The following is a 26189-nucleotide window of genomic DNA, read 5'->3' as shown; positions in this document are numbered from 1 at the left end:
TGGGGAGAAGGAAGTCTGGGAGTCCCTGCTCAGACTGCTGCCCCCGCGACCCGGCCCCGGATAAAGCGGCAGAAGATGGATGGATGGATGGATATATATATATATATATATATATATATATATATATATATATATATATATATATATATATATATATATATATATATATATATTATCAAAACCCCTCAATCTCTTCATATATATGTTGGCTAATGAACCCAAACTCTTTCTAGTCAAACATAATTTATTTATTGTATTAACTGGTTTCAGGCAAATAATTCCTTCCCGAAGTAAAGCGTTTGTGAGAACATTCAAATGATATATTTTGATTTTAACACGAAATTCAACTTACCGGTAACTGTATGTCAATGCTATACCACATTATCCTAAAGTTTTTATTTAGGGTGAAGTCAGGTAAAGTGGGACTTGCTTTTTGTGTGCATGTGTGTGTATGTATGTATGTATGTATTTTTACTTTACTGGTAGCTCCATTAAAAATTATAATAATACACACACTTACATGAAAACATTGAACTGTAATTCCAATGTGTTCTGCATGCCTCCGCTACTCTCTGATTTACATTTTATCTGAATCATCAACCTGTTTAAACCAGACAAGGGGTAAATGTTTTTTTATTTTTTTAAATATATTTTCATGACGCTTTTCAGATAAAATACAGAAAATTGCACCTGTAACTATATTTGTCTGTATTGAAATATAACCTTTTTTTAATTATTGCGTATGCTCATGTGTTATGCTTATTTTGCAGCTTTTTAGTATAATTTTTATGATGAAAAAAAATCTTCCAGACGTTAATGCGCTTGTCGTCACATATAGAGCCGTGTCCGTTGGCGACGGGCTCTCACACTCTGCACTGCTTACGTTTCAGTCGGAAAAACCCACTCGGACTGATCGTGGCCCTGAGTGACTCCAACACCGCCCAAGGATCGTTCTTCTGGGACGATGGCGATGGCATAGGTAGGTGCAGGTAATCTGACGAGTCACGACGCTCAAAGAAAAGACAAAAAGGACAGAAAAACATGGCAAGACAGTCCAAAATATCTATTTAAAAAGTGAGTAGGAGGAAAGGTAAGGATTGTGATAGAATGTGTTGCTTTTTGTTATTTGGCTGTAAATTGAGGACATTTATTTACGTCCTGATGTGGACTTGGTTTGGTCGTGTTCTTGTTCTTATTTTAAATGTGGATCTTACGATTCAAAAGGTAGATGATTTCATTTAGTTTATGGTTAAAAGAGAAATGTTATACAAACAGTATACTTTTTCAGCCTGGTAATCTGTTGACTTGTTTATTTTATTACATCTTTTAGACCAATATTGTGATTTTTAATTCCTGGTGCGCATGTTTAATTTATAATAACTACACAGCAGACAAAGACATTACAGTAAATGTCTTCTTTAAAATAGTCTGTAAGTACTGGTGTTATCCACATTAACACAAATGAAATGTCTTCTGTATTAGCACAAACAAACTAAGGTGAATTATGTATGAAAAAGAAGCATCATAATACTGCAGAAAGTACATTACTAAGCCAAGAGAATTATAGAGGGAGTTTGTTGAGCCAATAAGTAACAAAAGTAACTATAAGGGAAATACAGTTGTGCATTATTTTCTTTCTGTAATTACCCCCATCTGAAGTGTTTTCTTCAGGATATTGTTTTTGGTTTTCACTTACCATAAAATTAACCTCACAATTCCATTTAATTGGATTTTATTTGATGTGAAGATTTCATTGTTGCCACAGATCTCAGCACAGTTGACCTGCCAACGTTGTGGTTAAACCTGGCTCCACAGGTCCTCTTGGCAGGCGAATAAAACTGAACCGTCTATTGTTTGACAGCGGATGGTATTTTCATAATACATTCAGCTTTGAGTGATGATTTATCTTCCACATCTCGAACGCTAAATGTTTATTCCAATGTGAGACAGGGCTTTTGGATTTCTACCTGGCATATGAATTTCAGTCAGAGAAGTTGTGCATCAAAGTGTATTTTATGGAGGTGAAAATCCTGCAATTCTTGATTTTTTTTGAGTGGCTAGTCTCTGTCCCAGGTAAATGTTGACGGAACTCCTGATATTTAACGTGACATTCCACCACAAAAGAGGGGATTTTGTTTAGTAACACTATAGGTTGAGCTCCGAGATCTTCTGTGTTATTTTCAAGTCCACAAATAAAACATATCCCTTTAGCATTCCTGTCATCAAATCTCGTTCCTTACAACAGCGTACCTGCGTTAGCATGTTTGTTTCTCCTTTATTAGGCTACCCCAAATAAATTGTCTGTTTTCTGTAACCCGAGTCAACATTTTTCATCTGGGTCAGACGGTAGGCAAATTCGTATTTTTTTTTACTTTGAAGGCAAAAAAAAAGATAAAAAATGTGTCATTTTTTGAGTCGGAGTGACCACCAGGGGTCAGGCTTCAACACTCAATGACGGAAAACATCTCTATCATCTCTGATCAGGAGACTAAATCTCACGATTTTAAGATATTTCAATTGACCTTTTGTACGCCGCTATCCTTTATTTTGGTAGCTAAGGCGAGCGGGGGGAACATGCGGGGGACACAGGCGCCGCCATGTTTGTTGTGATGACGCTACTGGGCGTGTTTCAATCCCAGAATGCATTTGCGCAAGTCAAATTTCACACCCTGACAGAGCCTGGCATTACTCTGGACATGTCAGTGGCGCCGATAAGTAACTTTTAAAGGCAACTTGACGTCTCCTACGCGCGGCCTGTTATGTAGCAGATGCATGCGGAGGACTGAAAATTATGACGTGCATGTGTTACGCGGTGCGTAATCAGTCCTTCGAGGTGAAAGTCAAGTCGGCGAAATAATTGAAAAATAAAAGATTTTGACGTGTTTTCAGCAAAATGCTGATATTTATTTTTCAGTCGGCTAGTTTCATAGCGGGTCGGTCGGGTTACGTCAAACAGACAAATTATTTAGCTCAGCCTTATATGTATTCCTTTCTGCCAGTGGATGGGTTTGAGTTGGAGAGCGCTAACACAAATCCTGAAGATGGAATGCCAGATGTAAAGCAGTGTGTGCTTTCAGAAGAGGATGGATACATTTTATATCATACATGTTATAGACAAACAGAGATACCCAAGAGCATGTTTAAAGGCCAATCTAGATACAAATGATGCAGAATATGTGAGCTTTAATGACGCTGCTGTAGTCTCAAAATAGCTTCCCTCAACTAAAATACAGGAGCACCAATATATTTAGTCAATGCATACACTCCTAAAAAGTCCTTAAACTCTTTACTTATAATCATAACTCTGACATGCTAAAAGTGCACCCGTAACATCCAAAGAGTGTTGTGTCGGGACAAAGCCCATCGGGACAGATAGAGGAGGGAACAAGGGATGACAGAGAAAGGGAGTGACAGAAACTATTACAGTAATTCACCGTGTCGCTGGCTCTCCATCACTCCTCCTTTATCTGCTCTCTTGCTCTTGTCTTCTCTAGCCGTCTGTCTATATTCTAACCTTTACATGTCTTTGTTGTTGTCTTCGTCTTCCTGTGTAGTGCTTTTTTTTACTGATATGAACCGTTTATACTGCAGCTATTACAGCGTTCCACAGGCTGTCACTCAATCATCCGTCATTCAAATTCACACTCTCGGATGGAGCTATTCATGGGTTTATTTTGAGGATTTTGCCCATTCAAAAGATACAATATTTAGTTCTGAATTGTTAATTGCTGTGTCAACCGTGCTTTATGTTCATCCCCCTAAAACCCGTCAATAGTAGAGAGGAAATTAAGTTAGTGTAGCTCTAGAATCTGTTACAAGGTAAACATTCACATACATTTAACATTAAGCAAAGGCAGACAAAATGTCATTATGTCATCACACTGGTGAGTACGTGTGTTATTTATCTTCAAAATCCACTTTAGTTTATGTTCAGCAGTTTGGAATTTGGAGTTAGAGTATTAATAACCTGAATAACTCTTAATGATCTAATTATTGGTTATTGATTAGATATTTGTTCTTTCTTTATTAAGCTCATTAAAAGTGTAGTTTGTATGAAGTGTTATCAAAACTGTGTAGCTGTTACATACTGTATATAGATTTAAAATATTCAAATGAATAATGAAAACGATGCATGGTTTTCACTTGCCTGATAACAAATGGGACATCTTCAAGGAGCTATATCAAAAGATACAATGTCTTATTTTACATTGTCCAGTACTATTGCATGGTACAGGTTTCCATTGCTTCTCTTTTGTGTTTAACAGGCTCATAAAAGCCAACTGTCCATTGTTGTTTGACAGTGAATGGTATTTTAATTCTGCTCTCAAATATGAGTGACGATTCATCATCTACATCTTGAACATGGAAGAGTAATGTTTTCCTTGCTCTTTTCCCATGTGTGACATCATGGCCTTGGGCATTCAAATTCAGAGGTTGTGCATCAAAGTCGGTTTTACGCTCGTTTTAAAAGGCCATTCTTGTCATGTAGTTCCAAAGAAGACGTTGACAAAAGTACTGATATTTGCTATAGTTATTTGATTTGCCATTTTATTTGCGTTTAATTTTGTCTTCAGCTAATCTCTAACTGCGTTTCCACCCTCACAAAATGCACATATTATTCAAGTTTGCTTAAGTAAAAGGAACAAAAAATTCTAATTTAGTTCTCTTTCCATCTAAGCGCTTGAACAGTGTTTGCTGTCCTAGTTACGGGAGCCACATGTCTGTTTTGTGTCGTGTGTCCTGCAGAGGGCGCACCATGCACAAGCTGCCTGGTTTACCAAGGTTAAAAACACACTTTCTGTTATTTAGCTTTAGCTGCACACTTTTTCGTCATGTCCAGAATTTAGCAAGCTGTTAAAGCTTTAATAATGCCACATTTCACATCAAACAAAAGGTTACTGCGGCAGTAGTAGTAGTACTGCCGCTGTTTCTACCAAAATGTTACGCTGAAGTTGAAAAGAACACTTTTAATGTTGGACAAATATAAACCTCCCCATAGTTTCTTCTCTAATGAAGAATAGACGGCGCATGTGTGTTTCTGGGCGAGATATAGTGAGCTTTAATATTCGCTTCATGAGTTTATGCGACTGATAGTGTAGTCACCTTTCAAAAGTGTATAAACTTGTGCGAATTAAGGGTTTTAAATGCAATATTTAGCGTTTCTATCGCCCGTTACTTATGCAATACTTCAAAATCCACATTGAAAATAAGTTGATGGAAACGCAGTTATTGTCACAGCTATTCAGAGGAAACCAACGTCAAACCAAAAGTCCCATTTGCATTCTGTTGCCTTTTTTTATCTACTATACATTCATTCCGACTCCACTTTCCTGTATTTATACATTCTTTTGTTTTCACAGATAACGCTGTGAGAAACCAGTACATGTTCTCAACCTTCTCAGTGGCATCGGTGAGTTCAGAGGCCTTTCACATGTGTGACCTGCTTTTCTCCATCTTTAGCCTCGTTAGCGCCGTTAGTGTGGTTATTGTTATTAATCCAGTCAAACAGAATGAGCTGGAGCTACACTGCGCACCAGAGCCGTGGGCAGATGTCAAAGGCTAACCGCTGGAAACCATTAGCACATCATTTCGCATGCGCAACTTTGTAAAGGTGATTTGAGGCGAGCTTTCACCACTTTGAACCTTAACAAGGTTTAGAAAGTATATGTGTGTTTTTGACAGGCAAGTAACTGAATTATGTAACAAAATCTATTTTCCCAAGGGACTAATTATAATTTAGGGAAAGATAATAAGCTTTTAAGGAAACAAAGATTATATGTCGGTGCCAAGCTTTAAATATAATTAAATTAAATTATTTTGTTAATTTAATTATAGAATAACACTTTTAATTCATATTCTAATGAATTCAACGTATTACATTTTTGTGCAATATTGTTGTACTGTTATTTCTAAATATATATGTATATTGTTTTACTTTCAATGTATCTATCAGGGGTCAAATTTTTCAAATTTGGGTTTAAATAAACTAGTACAGGGTTTCTAAAATGGGTGTCGCGAGCCAGTGAGCTGGGGCTAGTGAGAGATTCATAATTACATTAAAGTGACATTGTAATGAATGTATTCTTCATGGTGAGACGTTACAGGTGAATAGGACAAATGTGAAACCTTTTCTGCTGTTTACTTTTCATCATTTACAGGGAATTTTGGATATATTATTTAGTTTTTGAATAAACTAGATCCAACTGAAATTTGGCATAATATTGAAATGTTGCTTCATTTTTTTAAAAACATTAATAAATCAGGCTCAGTATTGGATATCAACAAGTCCTTGTTTGACAGATGTTTGACAGACTGTAATGTTTGGTGGGGCTTCTTTAAGGGCTACTCTTTGTCTCTGTGAGAGTGAACAGCATTTAAATGAAAAAGAAGTAGAAAAAAAAATGATTGGACAGACTTGTTGTTTCCACTTCATAAATGCTGCAAAAGCAAACTGAACAAAAAGAGTTTTGCTTGTAGGGTTTAGCCTTAATTGAAGAAAAAAAAAACAGGTCCAGCAAATCAATATGAAATATGTTTTAATATGTTTTGCCACTTAAAATTATTACCACTGTCAGAATCTGTTGTGAATTGTTCTTTATGTTATGTTTATATTATGTTCTTAGTTTTTTTACAACCCTTAATGATCTACTAAATATGGATGCCAAACGGCAGTTGCTTTTTATTGAGTTTTTTTATGCAGCTACTATAGCTAAAAATCACATTTATGGCCTTGGAGTTGGCAAAAAAGAATTATATGGAGCAAAATTGATGGTGCAATTTTCAAATGGGTACTGGAATGGCACTCCGCAGTCCAACCTCAGCTGTGTTCCCAAACAACCTTGGCAAATGTTTGTGTGGAGCTCTAATATCCTCCAATCACAGACAAAAGTAGCTGTTGAGAATGGCGGGTACATCTGGTCATTCTGAAGCTGATACAGGGGTTCCCCATATCCTAAAGCATAGTGTGGCTTATATTGAATATGTTCTTTAAACAAAACAAGCTATATTTGTTTTTGTACGGATGTTTCTGTATAAAAACTAAAAGCATTAAATTGCTCCTGGTGGCAGTGTCTATGGTCATGCTGTATGGGTTCCTTCTAATAGTCCTTTTTTATTCTTCTTATATTTTTTTAATAAGTATTGTGTACAGTTTAGTGTACATATTACCGGTATTCACTATCCAGGACGAAACGTCCAAGATCTACAAGATGCAAGAGGACAAGGCTCCTTCAGATGACATGCTCAGAGAATATCTCAGAGAAACAGAGGATGAGGTGCTGGAGGAGGGACCATCATGGGAGGACAAGCCCCTACACGGGATGTACCCCCGGAACATAACTGAAGTGGCTGACATCAAGCAAGCCTAACAATGGCTAGAAAGAGCCAGTCTGAAGGACAGCACAGAGGCACTCATCAGAATCAGGATCAGAATCAGAAAATGTTTATTGCCATTGGTGCAACATAAAACAATGAACAATGATTAAAAAAAAAAACCTTTATAACAGCAGCACAGGAACAGATCCTGAGCACCAGATCAATAGAGGCCCAGATCTACCACACCAGACAAGATCCAAGGTGTAGGCTGTGCAAAGGGGGCCCTGAGACAATCCCACACATAACTACAGGATGTAAGATGCTGGCAGGGACAGCATACATGGAGCGCCATAACCAGGTGGCTGGCATAGTGAACAGAAACATCTGTGCAGACTATGGGCTGGAGACCCGAAGGACAAAGTGGGAAACACCTCCAAAGGTTGTGGAGAACGACTGAGTTAAGATTCTTTGGGACTTCCAGATTCAGACAGACCGAATGGTAATGGCGAACCAACCGGACATAGTGGTGGATAAACAGCAGAGGAAAGCCGTGGTCATGGCAACATCAGGAAAAAGGAACATGAGAAACTGGATAATGCCAAGGGCTCAGAGAAGAGCTGGAGAAGGCGTTGAAGGTGAAAGCAAAAGTGGTGCCCCAAAAGTGGTGGGCATCTGAGCACTCGGGGCTGTGACCCCCAAACTGGAGGACATCTCAGCCCAGAAAAGTGCAGTGCTAGGAACAGCACATAACCCTCAAGCTCCCAGGCCTCTGATAGAGAACCCAAGCTTAGAAAATAATATATATAGTAACCAAGCTATTTCCATCCTATAACTGTGCTCTAATATGAAGTCATTTGTGCATTTATACATCAGTGGGACATTAAAAAGTCTTCTCTGGACAGGATAAAACTCTACACTTATGGGTTACTGGACACATGCTCTATCACTAAACCCCGCTCTTATTGTAATTTAGTGGGGAACAAAATATTGACCGTATATTGTAATAATTTGTCTCACAATGCAAAATTTGTTTTTAGTAAGAGGCGAGTACTTAGCTGAGCCCCCAGTTTGATCACAGTTTGGAATCAGATGTGACACACACTCCCCATAATCACTAGGACTAATGGGACTAAAGCAGCCCCATTTGCTCTGCAGCCAGGCAAACAGTTATCTGTCTCTCTCCCTCCCTCTCTTTCTCTCCCTCCCTCTCCCTCTCTCTCTCACACACACACACACACACACACAAACACACACACACACACACACACACACAAACACACACACACACACACACACAGATATATGCCCATACATGTGTGATCCAAACCCCATTCACGCACACACACAAACCACGGCCAAACATCTGTGGCTGTCCTCTGCCTACCATCAGACTCATTCCAAAGCAATTTCACACAGCGATAAAACAGCCCCACTGTCTGACAGCCAAGGGGTACAGAGGGAAAAGGCGAGCATCGATGTGTGTGTGAGCGCGAACAAGCAGATGTGAGGAGATGAGGATAACTCCTGCAATGGGGCCAGTGCTGCCTGGCAGATTAGCACATCATATGCCGTTTTGGAGTGGTGGGCCTTCTCCTATGGGGTTGTGAATGTATAGATTGCTATGGCTCAGTTGATAAGTTTGAAAATGTGGAGAGGTTTTCCTTTAGCCGGGACGAATAAAAGAAAAATCCCAAGACAGTACAATGCATCGGCTCAACGTGTCGCCAATACACTGCAGAATGTCATCAAGTTAAAATGACATCAAGATAATGAGGAGATAACGGGTTCGATTCCTGGTCCTCTCACCGTCCAAAGACATGCATATGTGAGGTAAAAATGTTTAGACTTTTTCTTAGGCAAAATGATGTATTTCAAGTGTGCAGTTTATTTGATTATTTGTGTATATAAAGTCAATTTTTGAAGTCATACCTCCTCCCTGTGAGCTGTTCCAGGAGCTGGTGGTAGACAATCTGCCTGTGGATCAGCAGGTCACAGGTTCAAACCTCAGAGTAGACAGTTGATACTACCAACGTTGTAAATGATACTGCTATTGCATTGGACAATCAATGTGCTGCTGTTTTGGTTGATGTGTCAAAGGCACTACATATGTTTCTGCACTACATATGTAAACACAACTGTAAATGTGTGTACATATTAAGCCTATTTTTATTCTTATTTTTTTTTATCTTATATCTTATTGTTATTTTCATCCCATGGTAGATTTAAATTGTTTCTCTTTTGACTTATTCATTGTTCATTGTTTTATGTTGCACCGAATCACCAAGACAAGTTCCTATGTGAATTCTGTTCATTGACAGTGGCAATAAACCCTTTCTGATTCGGATTCTGATTCTGAAATGCCTTGGATTCAGTAGATCACTATATTCTCTTGGATCATCTGGATGTTATTGGGTTCGATACAAATTCTGAAAAAAAAATGGTTTGCAGATTACCTCACAAATAGAGCTCAAGCTGTTTCTGCTGATGGCTTTCCATCTGAAATTTCTAACCTTAAAAATGTATTTCCTCAAGGCTCTGTGCTTGGACCACTATCATTTACAATTTAAACTCAACTTGGACATAATTTAAAACACGGTAGCATCCACTTGTATGCAGATGATGCAATTCTGTATGCTAAGGCTCCTTTCACAAGTGATTCAAAAGTGATTTGGGATTTTCACTCCATCCAACAAAATTGTTAATTTAAAATGATTAATAAATTCAAATAAAGCTTGTTGTATGCTGTTCTCCAAAAGAGCCTCCAGTGTGACCCAAAAAATATATCTATTCTTACGCTTGATGGTAATATGATTGAACAAGTACGCTATTACAAATACTTGGGCATCTGGATTGATGATAAACTCTCCTTCAACAAACACATACAAGAGCTATCTCATGTATGTATACATGTGTTTTATGTATTGGCTAATGTTATTAAATGTTTTATTTGATACCCTGGGTACTAATACTACAACTTATGAGCACAATTATTATAAGGCATATTTATGCGTTGAATAAATACTGAAAAATCCAACTACATGTGTTGAAGGAAATTGTGTATGCATCAAAATTGTTCTTCAACATTACATGGTGAACTTTATTAGACTTATTTGAGTGTATTTTTATTTTTTTGACACCATGCTTTGTGGATGTCTAAGTGGTGATATTTAACAAAACTGTAATTTGTCACTGTCTAAAGAGATGCATCAATAGGAGAAATGGCATTCAAGGCACTCAAAACACTTCATATCATGGAACATCTTGACATTGGAAGAAGTACTCCATTTTGTTGCTTAGGTAAAAGCACATCTACAGGAGCAAAAAATGAAGTAAAAGTATGGGAAGAGGTGTAGACGTTCTTCTTTTAAAAAAATGTACTTTTAGACTAAAAAGTTAAGTGATTTTGAGAAATATTATAGTATCAGAAGTAGTGATTTGGATTTAAAAAAACAATTTCAACAGAGTCAATTTCCAAATTTTCCAAGCTGTTTTTCCTTATTTTTGTCTGTTTGAAGTTGAGCTGTTAACTCAAACTTCAAAAATGTAGTGGAGTAGAAAGTAGATACCTGCTTTTGGATCTAGTGTAGTTAAAAGTTAAAAGTATCAACCGTAAAAGTTAATAAAGTTTAAAAAAAACAACAGTTCCCGACAAATTTGACTTAAGTACCTAAGTGCCTCTCGACCATTCATTCACCTAAGTATGCAAACACACCAACTGACCTACTGCCTTCCCCAATACAACACAAAAGTACACAAATTAACATTACATCTAGAATGTACCCAAGTTTTCCCAGAAACAAATGATTTCCTTAACTACCCGCTCACTTTTTTTTTAATGGTCCTAAAACTAATACTTTGTCATGCAGAAAAAGCTGGAAAACCACGTGATTCACAACGGACTGCTGCCTGCTGACCAACTGTTGATGGGTGTGGTGAAGATCTGGGGAGCGGGCAGCGTGAAGATCACCCAGGCAACAATCACTATTAATGGGGTCCAAAGTCCACTCACCCCAGAGCACAATGTCGACACACAGGTGAGGGCGTGTCCAATGGGGTGTAAGTGTGTGTCAAACGGGTGTAAGTGTGTGTCCAACGGGTGTAAGTGCGTGTCCAAACGGTCTAAGTGCTTATTCCATTTTCCTCATATTATATTACGTGTTATGCTTATACTATGCACAGTCCACAGTAAAAAAAAAAAAATGATAATACTAATTAAAATAGAAGTGGCCGACCTTTTTTTCAAAATGCTAATAAATCAAATACAAAGCTCACATAAGACTAAAATAAATAAAATACCAACATTATCACGATATCCACAATCCTGAGCTCTATAAAGGAAAACCTCTGACAAATAATCTATCTCCATGGTTATGAATATGAATGGGAATTTAATTTAATGTAACTTTAGTATAAATGCAAAATAATGAAAAAATAAATAAATAAATACCCAAACTAAATGAGCCAACAAGTCCAACACATACATCACATGTTCTGTCATGGCTCATAGAATCAGGTATAAGGAAAGTGACGTTAAGTGAGATTATAATTTACCTTGATTACTTCCTGGTTAGACATGAGACTCCTTGCCTTCCAAACCACTGCATTTAACTGATTAATTTATGAAAAGATGTCACTTATGTCTCGCATTTATTCATATTCCCCAGGTTTCACGTTGATTGAGCATTGCACGCCTGTCAGAAACTGTCAGCTCGACACAAAAATTCGTAGGTTCACAAGCCGGCCCCCCACTGTGCGCTAGTTTGACATGTAATAGCAGTAATCAAGCCTTCACTCCACCTGACACTGCGCTTTAGTAATGAACAGCTCCTCTCCAGCCAGGACACGCATGTTTAAAGCCGCTCGTGTAAAAGGCACGATCTCCTGTGCTGAAAAGGACAAGACGAGAGGAGAGAGAGAGCATGAACTTATTAGACAGCTCCACATCTGACAACAACTTGTCTTTTGTTCGTTCTATTGCTTATTTTCTTAGGAGGGGTGTGTCATGAGCTTTCTCCATGATCTCATTGATTTGCCTGGAATGTTCCTCAGTGTGGATATTTTAACTGATCTATCTAGCAGTTTTTCAATCATAAGTGCAGGGGTCGCCCGTCCACAGATCTGACCTGTCTGAAGGGTCACCTGCTTGCATATAGATAATATTAAGGTGTGGCACTGTAGGTGAATCTTAACATCTTAAATTTAGAGGTATACATTTAAAACCTCTATTAAAGAAAATGTTTTACACGTTTTTTATCATGTAAAACTAAGGTATTTTATGTCTAAATATGTCCATAATTGCCCAGATGTCGGACATATAAATCTGAAAAATTGAGACACATTTAAATGAATTATTATTATTGGATATTTGTATTTTAAATAAGTACCATATTTAATATCTTCTTAATTATTTGAATATACTGGATCTTACTAAATATTTTCCCTAGAATTGCCATTTGTTTGTGTGTGTCTGCGATAAACCTCAAACAAATCTGGCTTGGAATTTGACATAAATAAATCCTTCTGTCAAATCCATCAAAATACATGATAGGGAAATCTGGTGCTACTTTAAGGGCTGATCTTTATGACCCAATGGGAGAAAATGACCTCGGAAAATACAATGTCCCATTGATTATATAAATCTAAGTCCACTGTTCTTAACATCTTCAGGAACAGTCAGGACAATTTTGTGGTTTCGACATAAAATATTTTCAGCTTGAGACGGCAAACTGAGATCGCTGGTGGCTGACACTTCATCAAAAACGTGACATACAGTGCACTTGAAATATATTGCGTCAAACATGACTGACATCGTGAGTGCAGTTACAGTTAATTGACACACAGGCCTATAATAGAGCCGTCAATATCAGGCACACGTCACAACATCAGGAGCCGATCCTAAAGAGTATTTGAAAGGCACTGGACCCTTTACTAGAGCACACAGCCTGGGATCAACGCCGAGTTCAGTTCAGAGCAAAATTTTTACGCAATGAAACCGTAGACATACTGCGTACACCAGAATTTCCAGACTTGTGTAACGTCAAAGTTAAGAAATTGCTTGACTTTTAGTTTTTATGCTAACGTAGTGGCCAAACTCTACCGAAATTTGCAAAGTTCTTTCTTGCTTTGCTTTTTCATTCGGAAGCGTATGGTAATTGTTTTATTCAACCTACAAGTCTTTACCAATGGTCTAAAAAAATTGCTGTTGTGTTTTTGGTCTATATGTGTATTTCAGAAAATGTTACTTGAAGACAGTAAATCAAATCAAATAGTAAATACTCCAAATCAACTCATGAAAGCGGTCCAAACTCTACATTTTCTTGCTCCAGCTGGACCCACTCCTAACTTTAAGCATCTGCCTCTTCCTCCTCAACATAACACATTCTCATCAGCGACAGCCAAAATACAAAGCATCTACATAAATAATCATTGGCAAAATAAAACAACCCATCAGATTTATTCCACCATTAGAAGAAGATGGACCAAATCTGCCAGGGCGGCTGAGATTTCCAACGAGGAAAGTCCAATTTGCATACGTGTGCACGGCTCCGAAAAGGGCCGAGGAGAGATGGATCGCACGCCGCTGAGAAATGAAGGACTGCGGCAGGCTGCGGAGGAGACGTAGAAACTAGTTTTTTTTTGTTTTTTTTCCCCTCCTTAGACAATCATCCGTCTTCTTAAGTATTGTCTGATAGGATAACAACTGCGAGGGAAGAACAGGCCGCTGCAGTGGAGCCATTTGAATAGACTGAGGACTCAAACGGACGGCTTCTAATGTGACTCTTCCTGGAGAACAGTAATGGAGTTCTTACAGACACGAGACCAAGTACAAACGGAAAAGCACCGTACTTAAGTGAATTATTTAGGTATCTGTACTTTACCAGAGTCATTTTTAGAGTTTTTTATAAGATATGCCTTTATTGTCCACACATGGGGGAATTTTGGTGTTACAACGCAATAGATACAGGGGGAAAGGACAGATAACTTACAGGAAGTTTAAGAAACACTCTTAATAGAGGAACTCTTATGAACAAAAAAAAAAACTCTTATTAACGAAACTCCTGTAAACATGTCCTCTCATATCTTAATAGGGAATGGAGGGAAGAAAGTAAAAATAAAGATAAAATAAAATACTGCTAATAAAAATAGCTGGCATAAGACAAATCATACTAATAATAATGGTAAAGTAAACACTCTTATTTACATCAGTTTTATGCACATGAATATGACATTAATGGCGTGTGAGTATGACAGTAATTGCCCATGACTATGACGGTATAGCACATGGTTAAGTCATGGTTTTATTTTTCTGTATGGTTTTGAGAATGCCTGAAATGGCTGACGTTCATGGTGACATCAGGACAGTGGTGGTTACTTAAGTAAAAGTACAGATATAAGAACCCAATGTCTATAATATTCAGCACCGATATTTTGCACTGATAATTTCCTGCACTGCCCCAGTCCGTGTGTGTCCTCAGTGCTCCGATCATGTTAAAATACCATCTGCATATCGTCATAAAGATACTGCAAATCATCAATACATCAATGTGGCCCGCCTCTAATATGTGTATTTTGTGTTTTCACAGGAGCTAATAATCGATGTCACCTCTAAAAAGCACCGTGTGGATCAGCCATTCTCGATAGCATGGCAATAAAGCAGCAGAGTGATGTATACAGGAGGTTTTGTCATGTAATTATTCATTTAATCTTATTATTTAATCTAATTTACAAATGTTGTTTCGTTTTCCACAGTAAAATATAATGACTGCTCTGTAAGAATAATAGTTTATAAAAATAACATTGGTTTTAATGACTTGTTTAGCATATGTTTGTTTTACAGTGCTATTACGCATTTGTTTATAAAATTTGCTATAGAAAAATACAGCTTGGATATGCTACACACTCTTCTACAACACAATGGCAATTGCTTATTAATATGTTGATTTTTACAATTAGTTTTGTATTCAATGTGCACATGAAGGCCTGTGACAACTTTTTAAACTTGTGACAATTAAATCATATACAAACATATTTTAATGTTCTCTTAATTCATGTAAAACTGTGTATTTTCTATGTGTGGAAGAGGGAACGTTTTGGCTATGAAAGGAAAATATACGGTAGTTCCTGTCTATACTTCCAACCGTTTCTAAAGTCAAGACTAGGTTCTGTTCACCACCACATGGCGATCACAGTCAGTTAAGGTATTGGCCAAAAGAGAAGAAATAGACCAACATAGATGCGCCTTTAGCAGTTTTTAGATCACATTTAATGGAAAAGGGTCAAGAAAACGAGATGAGCGAAGCGTTTATTTGTCAACTCACTGCTCACGGACTCCAAGACCCGACAGACCGACCAAATGTCAAACAGAACGACGCAGAGGACAGAGAGAAGCCTCCACAGAGTTAAAAGGACCTTTACTCCATACAGAGGTCTACGCAGTAACCATTCAAATGTAAGATTGTAGCCTGGAGAAGGTTTTCTTTGTGAAGCAGACACTAAAATATGCAGTACGGAAAATCAGATTGCCGTGTGAATATGAGTAAAGCTACTGTTGGGAGATATGGACAGACAGTAGAATGAGCATTTGTTGGGTCTTGACAATTCCCGATTTGTGGGTTTGGAGCACAACAAACTGTTGATTTGACTGAATATGTGGGTCACAGCTTCCCTAAAAGTCTGATAGTTCCCTTTCATCAGACGGCTGACAAAAGGAAATAACTGAAGAAACATTTAGAGGGCCCGCCTGCAACTTAACAGGTTTTTGAATACAATGCGTTGATGTGCCTCTTGTGAACTTTGGGTCGTTGGCACCGTATACACCCCAGGCCTGGGACAGTGGACAGATGGCCCCGGCAACAATCTACCAATTCCACTCACACCACTTTGGACATAATTCCTTGAATTGGAGGAAAATACCAATTCATTTAAAATACAACAAGAATAAGGACTAAACACATTTTCAGTTCATTTTCGTAGTGTTTAAAGTGGAATGGACCAGTTACAAAGATGTTCAATCTACCAATTCCACTAACTCATCTTTGGACATTCTGTATTTCCTTGAATTGGAGGAAAACAACAAAAAGGTAGAACTAAACACTCAACATTTCCAGCTCATTTTCATATTGCACCAAGCTGAATGGACTCGTTTCCAATAGTCATAATTCCCACAATAAGAGAGAAACAATTACTAGTATGCTGTTTCTGATGACAGTTTTTGGTGCATATACTGCCATTACAGTTCCCTGTGTGTGTTTGACTACCTGCATAATGGCCACGTGTGCAGGTGTGCCCACAACCACACACTAATTATAGCTCTCACCTGCGGCAAACTGTCTACCTGTGCTTTCTCTGCTCATATTGCCTCCCAAATAATGATCCAGTCATCCATTATTCAGACGCCAGTAAATGTAATGATATCAATTTAGCCATGGGCACCTCAAATTGATTTCCAATCCAATCGCAACTCTTTGGGAGGGAAATGGAGGAATGTGGTTGTGTGTATGTGCACCGGTGTTTAGCCCTCCCGACCCCCCCGTCAAAAAAAACTTCTATTTACGGTGATTCATGCCAGGTATAGTGACATTTGGAAGATAAATACGCTTGGTTTTTCACTCTGAGAAACAAAAGCCGTAGAGATTTCAGGGGAAAAGTTAAACATCCCATGCAGGGTTATTGGAGAGAAGAAGCAGAAGTTGTTTCCCAAAAGTTGAGACAAACTGTTGAGTATTTACAGCCAGAGCAATTGTTGACTTTCCAAAATTGAGGATTAAAACACAGTCACGAAGTTTCCAACCGTGCAGCTAGTGTTTGGAAAAACGGATGGCGCTGTTTTGTTTGTGTGAAGTTTAGATTCATGCCAACTCCTTTTCCCCAATGGCAGGATAATGGTGGCACGATGGCTGAGTAACTATAATGTCCCTGGTTTGATTCCTTAGCCAGATGGGACCCTGCAGCGTGGAGTTTGCATGTTCTCTTGGTGTTTTGAGTCGGTGTCCTGTGGCTAGTCCGGTTTTCGACTTGCACTTCTACAGAGGTATGAATGGCTTTGGGTTTTAAGATTTCTTTTGGATTTGACTAAAATGTACAGGTTTTATAAGGAAAATAGCTCTGACTTGACCCGCTGACAATATTTTCCACCTGTGGCAGCTCTAATAAAGATGTCCAATCCTGGCAACGCTGACTGTGGACTTTGGAGGTCTAAGAAATTGACTTATGCCGACGACAGATTTGTCTCTACAAGGTGAGACTTGCAGTAAATCCACTTTATTTTTTCATATTTCAGGTAATATAAATGTCATGTGAAGTGGGGTTGTAACAGTGAGTCTTTGTTGCCACGGTGACGGACGTGAGCTAGTCTGCGATGGACGAGCAGATGAAAGGACAGTCAGGGGGCAGCACTTGGACCACATCAAACACACTCACGGCTAGTATTTTGGAGACGCTCAAACATGTGGGTGCAGTCTAATGAGTGCTGGATACAAACTGATTCAATAAATATCAGATTCATCAGTGGTCCAACATTAGAAACTACAACCAAACCAATAACTAACTTTATTATGATTATTTTCATCAGTTTACTCTGTAGAAACAGTTGAATTACTACTATCACTTGTTATCAGTTGTTGCCATACTCTGCTGTCATCTTACATTCTGTCTGATCATACATTTAAGCACCAATTCTTTTACCGCATTTTCGGAAATCAACAAGCTTTGCGTGGTCTGTCCTCTGCTTGTAACGACTATTAGCAGATTAAAGCGTGTTTTCATGAACTTAAGACAATGTACATGTACAATAATGAGTAAAGTGAAGGCCTAGTAGTTTTGTAGTTTCTTACTCTAAACTCTATTTGGACGGGATTAGTTTTACCTTGACGTCTGTGAAATTTGAATTACCAGGCAATGTCTGTTTTTTTTGTGAATGATTTTGTGAATGATGTTACTGAAATATGACAAGAACCTTTTACTTCATTCATAATGGCTTGTGTGTATTTGTATTATCAACTGTACCTTGAAACATCCCTCTTTACCACAAGCGTGGCAAATTAATACTAATTTACTTTGGACATAAAATGGAGACATTTTTTAATCAGTTCAATACACTGTCATGGCCACTGTTGATTTACTTCAGAGACCTGTAGATTGAGGTTAGTCATATAAGGGGCAGTTAGAGGTCTGCAGCCGGCATATTAATTTCCAACTCTAATGGCTACACATTTGTGAATTTCAAGGTAAATTATTGACAGCAATCCGAGGCGCGATATTGCAGCTCAGAAAAGCATGTAGACAAAGTCACCACCTCTGAACCAGACTAAAGCACAGAATATCACCGTCAAAGCTGCAGAAAGCAGACAGACAGACTCCTCTGCACAGTCCAGTCAAACTGAAGCCTCATTCAGGAGAGCTACAGCTCATGCAGAAAGAGAGTTTTGGGGCAGGGACCCCAACACAAACGTGAGTCAACATTTAACTAATTCAAAAGATAATGTCAACATATTTTATTTAAAATTTAGAGTCTTCCATTGTCTGTATATGCATAGTTAAACTGGAGGGTGCTGAGCTGCAAAAAATATGCAAAATAAAATAAATAAATACATTCTTCAAAATGTGCTTAAAGTCAATAAATGGGTTTAACCTGACAGCCTAACAAAAAAGTTTGGGGGGCCCAGAATAAAAAAGCTTTTGGAGGCCCAGAATTTCTTGCCTCCAGTGACACATGTTTGCCTTTTACTTTGCACAATTTCAAACATGTAAATGAGTCTGCTGCTTGTTATAGTTAAATGTCACTGTGAAGAGGCGGGGCTTATCACCTCTGCAGCCTGATTCTATGACTAAGCTGTTTTAGATCAGTATTGCAGTTAACAATGAAGAAAGTGTAAAATAATGACCTACTTCTATTATAGTTCAATATGTATAACTTGATAAATATCTCCACCTGGGTTTTTCCTTTGTTTCTTAACATACTACAGCAGACACTTTCTTCTGTCCTTGTCTATAAGTGCAACCTTGAAGATAAATAAATAAATAACTATTTAGCTTCCTTTTTACTCCCTCCATTGAATTGGACATATTAGCCTGATACGAAACGCCTTGGCTCACCAAATTACTTTTAGAAGACGAAGAAAAAAAAATTGCATTCTATTTCCGTCCCCTTTGTTATGTTGAAATGAATGGCACTATAGAAGGCGGCCTCGGAGCAAGTGGGATCGTATTTTTTGCATAAATTAGCCGCAGAGGTGACAAGAGTGACAGAGAGATTACGGGGGGAGCGTTCAAAGACCAAACGCGTGATGGGAAAAGTTGTGACTGGGGTGCAGATGACACACTTTTGTCACATTAACCTAAAATAATGAGGACAAACGAGTTATCGATCTTCAGAGAGCACTCCACAGCCATTTGACATTACAGGAGAGGAGTGTAATAATTACACAGATGACAGATGTATTTTAACGGCATTTATTAATTATTAATAAATGCCGTTAAAATACATCTGTCGACAGTTGCCGCGAGCTTCAGGTGGCAGCGGCGCCGTAACCGTGGCAATCATAATCACAATCATCTTTGTCATTACTCGCACAATATGAAGTCAGAAGAGTGGCATGAAGAAAAGTCAAGGTTTTATGGCACACAAACGTTTGCTCCTTACAAATCAGACTTTTTTGTTTTGGCCGGGTTGCGACTCATACTTATTTATACTTAATTATTTATACTTATATACTTATACTCCGGAGCGACTTATATGTGATATTATTTGTTATTTTCACACCGCATTTGATTTTTTGGCTTGTATGACTTATAGTCCGGAAAATATGGTATTTACATACAGTGCTTTGCATACCAAACTTGTAGGGTTTATATGCAGCTTTCTTTTTCAACCAAAAAGTATAATATGATCCACTGCTATCATTTAAACCAGTGGTTCTCCAACTTTTTTTTATCCGGCGACCCACTTTTTTAATTGTTCACCTCTTCTTTTTTTTTTAAACAGTAACATACAGTACATACGATTCGGCATTGTCATCTTATTTTGGTACAATTGAAAAGGGTGACGGACCGCAGCTCCATGGTTTCCCACCCGGAAGTAATCTGACTTGTTTACTTATTAAGTCGTTGTAGATCAATATTACAATATATAATGTATTACATAATAATACATAACATAATGACCCACGGGTGTCATAGATTATAACTATAGCAGACAAAAGCACATAAACCTGGCAATTGATTATTAATTTGAATATATTTGACACAAATCAAACTCTTAATAGAGGGTGTTTACAGATTAAAAAAACAAAAAAATCATCAAAAACACATGTCAATTTGATGCAATTGATGCTCTTTCTGATTCAAAACACTTCACTCAGCACACGGCATGATTTAGAGAACGCAATAGTCCAGATAACACTTATTTGATTACAGAATTTTTTCGTGATCGTTTGAATAATCAGTTAGTTGCGAGTGATTGATTCATAATCATGGGTTTAAGAACGATGAAAATGTACCATCATTGTCATAGTTCACAGTTCAAACAATGATGTTACATATTTTTAATTTAATTTCACTTGACACTTCCACACACCAAATCCTGATGATTACTTTTGGACATCTGATATTATTATTTAGTTTTTGTTGTGTTTTTGAAGTGAAGAAAGTGTCTTGGCTAAACGCATATTGACATTGTGTGCCCTTGTGTTCATCGTCGGCGCAGTGGTTTAAGACGTTGCACATGTGCTGTTACCTCTTCAGTGTTTGCAGAATGTCTCTCTTGCTAAATTAAACTTTCAGGCCGGAAAAAAAAAGAAAAAAGTATGTCCTTGCGTGCCGAAAGAAGCAGAATCCATCCACACAAGGCTTGAACAGAAAATCAACACAACTCCAGCCCAGTTCTCCAACAATAATCACAAACATTTAAGCGAGCCTCTCAGATTGTGGATTATGAACTAAAAACAGCCACACGCACATTTCTTTACACATCACATCAAACGGCACTACGGCACACGCCTCCGCCATTACCGCGCACAAACATAAACATCCTTTACAAACCGGATCACCACCGGCAGGCTGCGCGCACCCGGAGACAAGCCTGTGCCAACCCATTCAGCCGAAAAAGGATTTAAATACCACTGGAAATGGGGCTAGCGAGATTGCATCACTTCCGGTTCAGCTGAGCCCGTCCAAAGCCTCTGGTGGCCAACTAATTCAATATTCTAGCTATGCATAATGGCGCAATTTACCCAGCGTGTGTAATCACCAGCGAGATGGAAATCAAGAAAGAAAGGAGCCGGGAGCTATGTGCGTATTACTGTATGTGCTCGAAAAGTACGAGATGTGATATGGCTTTGAGCACGTCTGAGCCTGTCGGAAAGAACAGATGTTAAAGAAAATAATAATAGGAATCAGTCCAATGAATGAAAGTAGTTTTAAATTGGAACTAATGCATGGCTTTGTATGAACATAACTGTACAACTCGGTCATGCATGCACAAAGGGTAAAGAGTTATTGACGATTCAGGAGTTACGTACATTTCACCAGTTTTGTTTTTTTGGGCCGTAGGTTATATTGGACAGGATAGTATAGCTTGAACGGGGGGTGAAGAGCAGGGAGGGAATTCAGCCAGTTGTCAGAGCTGTGAATCGCTCCCTGAACCAATTCTATGTCAAGTTAAAATGGAACCATAAATACTATATGTCCTTCTATCTGTTCAGAAACACACAGTGAAGTGTGTCAAACAACCACCGTAACTTGGGGCGGTCGCTCAATCACGGAATATCCTCTTTAATATTCTCGTATCCGTCAGAACAAAATATAAAACTTCCTTTCTCTCAAGAGCTTAGCATTCTTGTGTTGATTCTGCAGAACTGTCAGTCGTCTGTTATTTTTGTTTTCTTTCCATTTTTATCATAAACCGCCAAGTATTGTCAAATCAACCAAGTCCAGATGACTATTTTAAATTGCTTTGTTGCTGTTATTGTTTTAACAGAAGCCAAATTGGATGAAAAACGTATTCCTCAACATCTTCTTTTTCACCAAGAACTAGAGGAAACTCAAGAGTTTAGAGAAGAGCAGCCTGTTTTGTGACCTCTGACTGTGATTGAAAAATGCAGTGTAACATCTACTGTATCCTCCAAAGTCTTGCAGAACTCTTGCAGAATGGAAAAAAACTACAAGTTCTTGTTCTGATGTATAAGATCATTAATCAACTCAATCAGTCCAATCACCGAACCAGATCTAATCATCCATATTTACATACTCTTCCATGAACTGTCCCGGAATGAAACCAACTACCAACTTTACCAACGTATTTCTGAGCCCGACTTTGGACACCTTTAAAGCAGATTTAAGTAACATTTCCACCTCAATGAATGTCGTTGTGAGTCCCTGTAGTGGTTAAATATGTATTTTATGGGCGTTTGAAGTGCCTGCCGTCACCCCCTGCTGTCTCTGGGCAGAAAACCATTCTTGCAACTCGCCAACAACTCTCCTGAGAAACCCTCGCTTTTTTTTCTTATATTTGCCAATTTTAAATGTTTTATTGTGTGATTATACTGCCTTATTATTATGCACGATGAAAGAGAGAAAAGAGAGGGGGAAAAAAGCTTTTCTGACAGTGTATTTTTACAAGGGAGCTGCAGGGGGAGCTCAATCGCCAACTTAACTTAGTCCTGCTCTAAAAGGCAGCTGGCAAATCAATAACATTACACTCTCTCTGTTCCATCATCAGCGTGATATCCATTTGGAGTCTGGCGATTGATCAACCAGGACCAGAACCGGCCTGCGAGAGCGGGGAGCAAAGAATTTTGAGATTAAATGTTGACAAGACTTTTCAGAAGGCACAGGTTTGGAGTGACGGCATGTTGCTATAAAACTACTACTCTGAGAAGTAGTAAAGTTAAATAAATGTCATTGTGGCGATGTACTTTCCACTGCTGATATGTGAGTACCATGTGATTATATCGAGAGACTTTTTAAATGTCAGTATTTATTTAAAACATCTCACCACCACATTTGACACTTCACCCCGCACATGAATGACACACACATGAGTCAGTTCAGTACGAACGCTCTGCTGTTCATTTTAGCACAAAGGCAAAGAGCCAAGCCAACTTTGCTCACTTTTGGTGCATAATGGTATCTCCAAAACATTGATTTAGAGAGGAAAGTGCCTGAGAAATTCCACAGTATGGCATTCAATTCCTCGATCATCATGCCTATATGCAAACATTTTACATGACTTTCCACATTGTCTGTGATCTATAAAGCAACAACTTAACTTGAAAACTTGTGGTTCTGTCCCAAAACTCTGCCCTTTGCATTTGCAGACTTTCAGATATGAGTTAGAGGTGAACTGAGCTCAAAGAGGAGAGAGGCTCACTTAAAGACAACTAAATAACACTAATAAATGTCTTGGCAAGTCCCTGTGATGGTTAAATATGGGTTTTTGGGGAATTTGAAGTGTTTGTTTCCCCTGTTGCCTTGTAACATTACCGACAGTGACCTGAAGACAACTACACTGGGAAATTGTGGCTTTTTCTTAATATTTGGCACCATTAAAGTGATTATACATATTTATTTCAGAAAAAAAAAAAAAAAATTAAATTAGACCAATCTGTGGGAGGCAGCTTTGAAATAAATGGTAGATTAATTTAATGACAAACAATAATACATAATATATCTCACATAATACATTATAACTCAATTTTGTGTGTGTGAACTTTTATGTTGAAACCCCCCCAAAAAAATAAAAGAACAAAACCAAAACAGGGCAGGACCAGAGAAAAATAAAAATTAAAAAAATAAAATGTGAAAATAAAGGGATGGCATCCAAAGAAAATAAGTTTAAAGCATATTAAAAGGTCCTATTTAGTCCAATGTCTGTCCAAAAGTGTTGTTTTTTTTTCTATACTGCATATGTTTTTTACTGTGTCGGTCCAGTCCTTAATCGTCTGTGCAGTTTTTGTCATTCATTTTTGTCAGATGGCCTTCTTCAATGATCTGTATTACTATATTTTTGGTGCAATCTCAATGGAGACAAACAGGTGTCCAGAAAGGTTACTTCAAACATTCTGATTTACATGCCCTTTTTATGTCTATGTAGAGTTTGATTCTGTTTAACCTTCATTCAAAGGTGTCCTCTGGTAAAACTGGCGTGTTTATTTGTGTGTGTTTTTGAATGGTGTTTTTTAAAGCTGCTCTGAGTCCGCGCTCTCATCGTCTCAGGGCCTCTCCCACTGCCGGGCCGTGGTACTGGAGCTGATTGTGCCTGTGGTCAATGGCGCTGTTGGCTCGCGTGAAATTAACTGAGTAACCTTGTTGACATTGATTGGTGTGTCCTTCCGTGACTGCATAAGTTTACCACTCTTTCATTTTTTCATTCCCAGCAACGATCCAGGGCAAAGCATAGATTCCTGCAAGGACGCGAGACTCGAGCTGCGCCTGTGCTATTACAGCCCATAAGCAGATGTTCTTGGCATGTTTGTACGTTTTGTGGTGAAAAGTTGAAACTGTGGCAGAAAAAAGAAACTTGGAAAAATGTTGATTTCAAAAGGGATAACAGTGTGTGAGACCTTGGTCCATTTACAGTCAACATAGTGTGGGAATATGGATGGTCTGTATGAATGCATTTTCAATTTTCCTTCTTAGATTATAATTGTGTGCATTGTTAAGGCCAGACACTATTGCTCATTTTTTCATTTTTTTCAATTTACTTTTACAACATGAAAACAACTTTTTTTTTTTTTTAAACATTCTTTCTTGTTTAATCAGATGGAAGAGTATTCCACCATTTCAAGATTCAAGCAAGAATAGAACAAAACCAAACACAGTATAATATGCATGTGTATTGTTGTAACGGTGTTGTCCTGGGTGAGGACGTTTCACAGTGTTGAAGTATTGTATGTATTAAGAGGAGTGTCTGAATGAGCTCATGATATCAAAGTGTCCAGTGTGTGTTGTATGTAATTGTTCGGTTGCAATGTGATACAAAAACAACCGATCTAAAGATGTTTTATACTTTCATTTCATCAGCTTATATCTATACATTTATATGGGACATTATAAATTCCCAAATGTCTTCTTCAAAATGCATTTTTCTCCCACAGAAATGTAAAGATCTGCACTTAAAGTAGAACCTACACAAGCGTTTGACAAATCATACTGAAAGATTTGATGAATAAATCAGGCCAAAATATGAGAATTAGATGTTTTATGCCAACTTCCAGTAGTTTACTCAAATATTTGTTCCTAATTTGGTAACAAAATGAACCAATAAATTTAAACCTGGCTCTGTCCATGATTCAGATTTATATGTCCCAAATATCAGAAATGTTGCACCTTTTTCTTGCATTTGAGATTGTTTTTTCACTATTCACCTGCAGCGCCTCCCCTTAATTCCATCTCCATGCTCTCTGTGGCCTCAGCTGCCCTGGGGTAGACTGTCAGAAGTGTGGCTGCCTATCAGCATCCACATAGACATTGTGTGGATGAAGGTGGATGAAGATGGATGAAGGTGGATGAAGGTGGATGAAGGTCGGGGAAGGTGGATGAAGGTGGATGAAAGTGGATGAAGGTGGATGAAGCTGGATGAAGCTGGATGAAGGTGGATGAAGGTGGATGAAGGTCGGGGAAGGTGGATGAAGGTGGATGAAAGTGGATGAAGGTGGATGAAGGTGGATGAAGGTGGATGAAGGTGGATGAAAGTGGATGAAGGTGGATGAAGGTGGATGAAGGTGGATGAAGGTGGATGAAAGTGGATGAAGGTGGATGAAGCTGGATGAAGGTCGGGGAAGGTGGATGAAGGTGGATGAAAGTGGATGAAGGTGGATGAAGGTGGATGAAGGTGGATGAAGGTGGATGAAAGTGGATGAAAGTGGATGAAGGTGGAT

General features: G+C 38.3%; 1 protein-coding gene across 1 annotated transcript in view; it reads left to right on the top strand.

Annotated features, from left to right (window-relative positions):
* si (sucrase-isomaltase) overlaps positions 1 to 25811 on the top strand; it is a 153365-nt gene extending 127554 nt beyond the window's left edge. The window contains exons 44-47 of the mRNA XM_072459634.1: positions 891 to 979; positions 5361 to 5410; positions 11181 to 11348; positions 25725 to 25811. Of these exons, the coding sequence (XP_072315735.1) occupies positions 891 to 979; positions 5361 to 5410; positions 11181 to 11348; positions 25725 to 25811 (394 nt within the window). The remainder of the gene's footprint in view (positions 1 to 890; positions 980 to 5360; positions 5411 to 11180; positions 11349 to 25724) is intronic.
* Positions 25812 to 26189: the final 378 nt, after the last annotated feature.

Source organism: Eucyclogobius newberryi, unplaced genomic scaffold (genome assembly GCF_026437365.1).
Source record: "Eucyclogobius newberryi isolate DKJ021-1_F unplaced genomic scaffold, fEucNew1.0.hap1 SCAF_10, whole genome shotgun sequence".
Lineage (NCBI taxonomy): Eukaryota > Metazoa > Chordata > Actinopteri > Gobiiformes > Gobiidae > Eucyclogobius > Eucyclogobius newberryi.
This window is presented reverse-complemented; position numbering and strand designations above follow the sequence as displayed.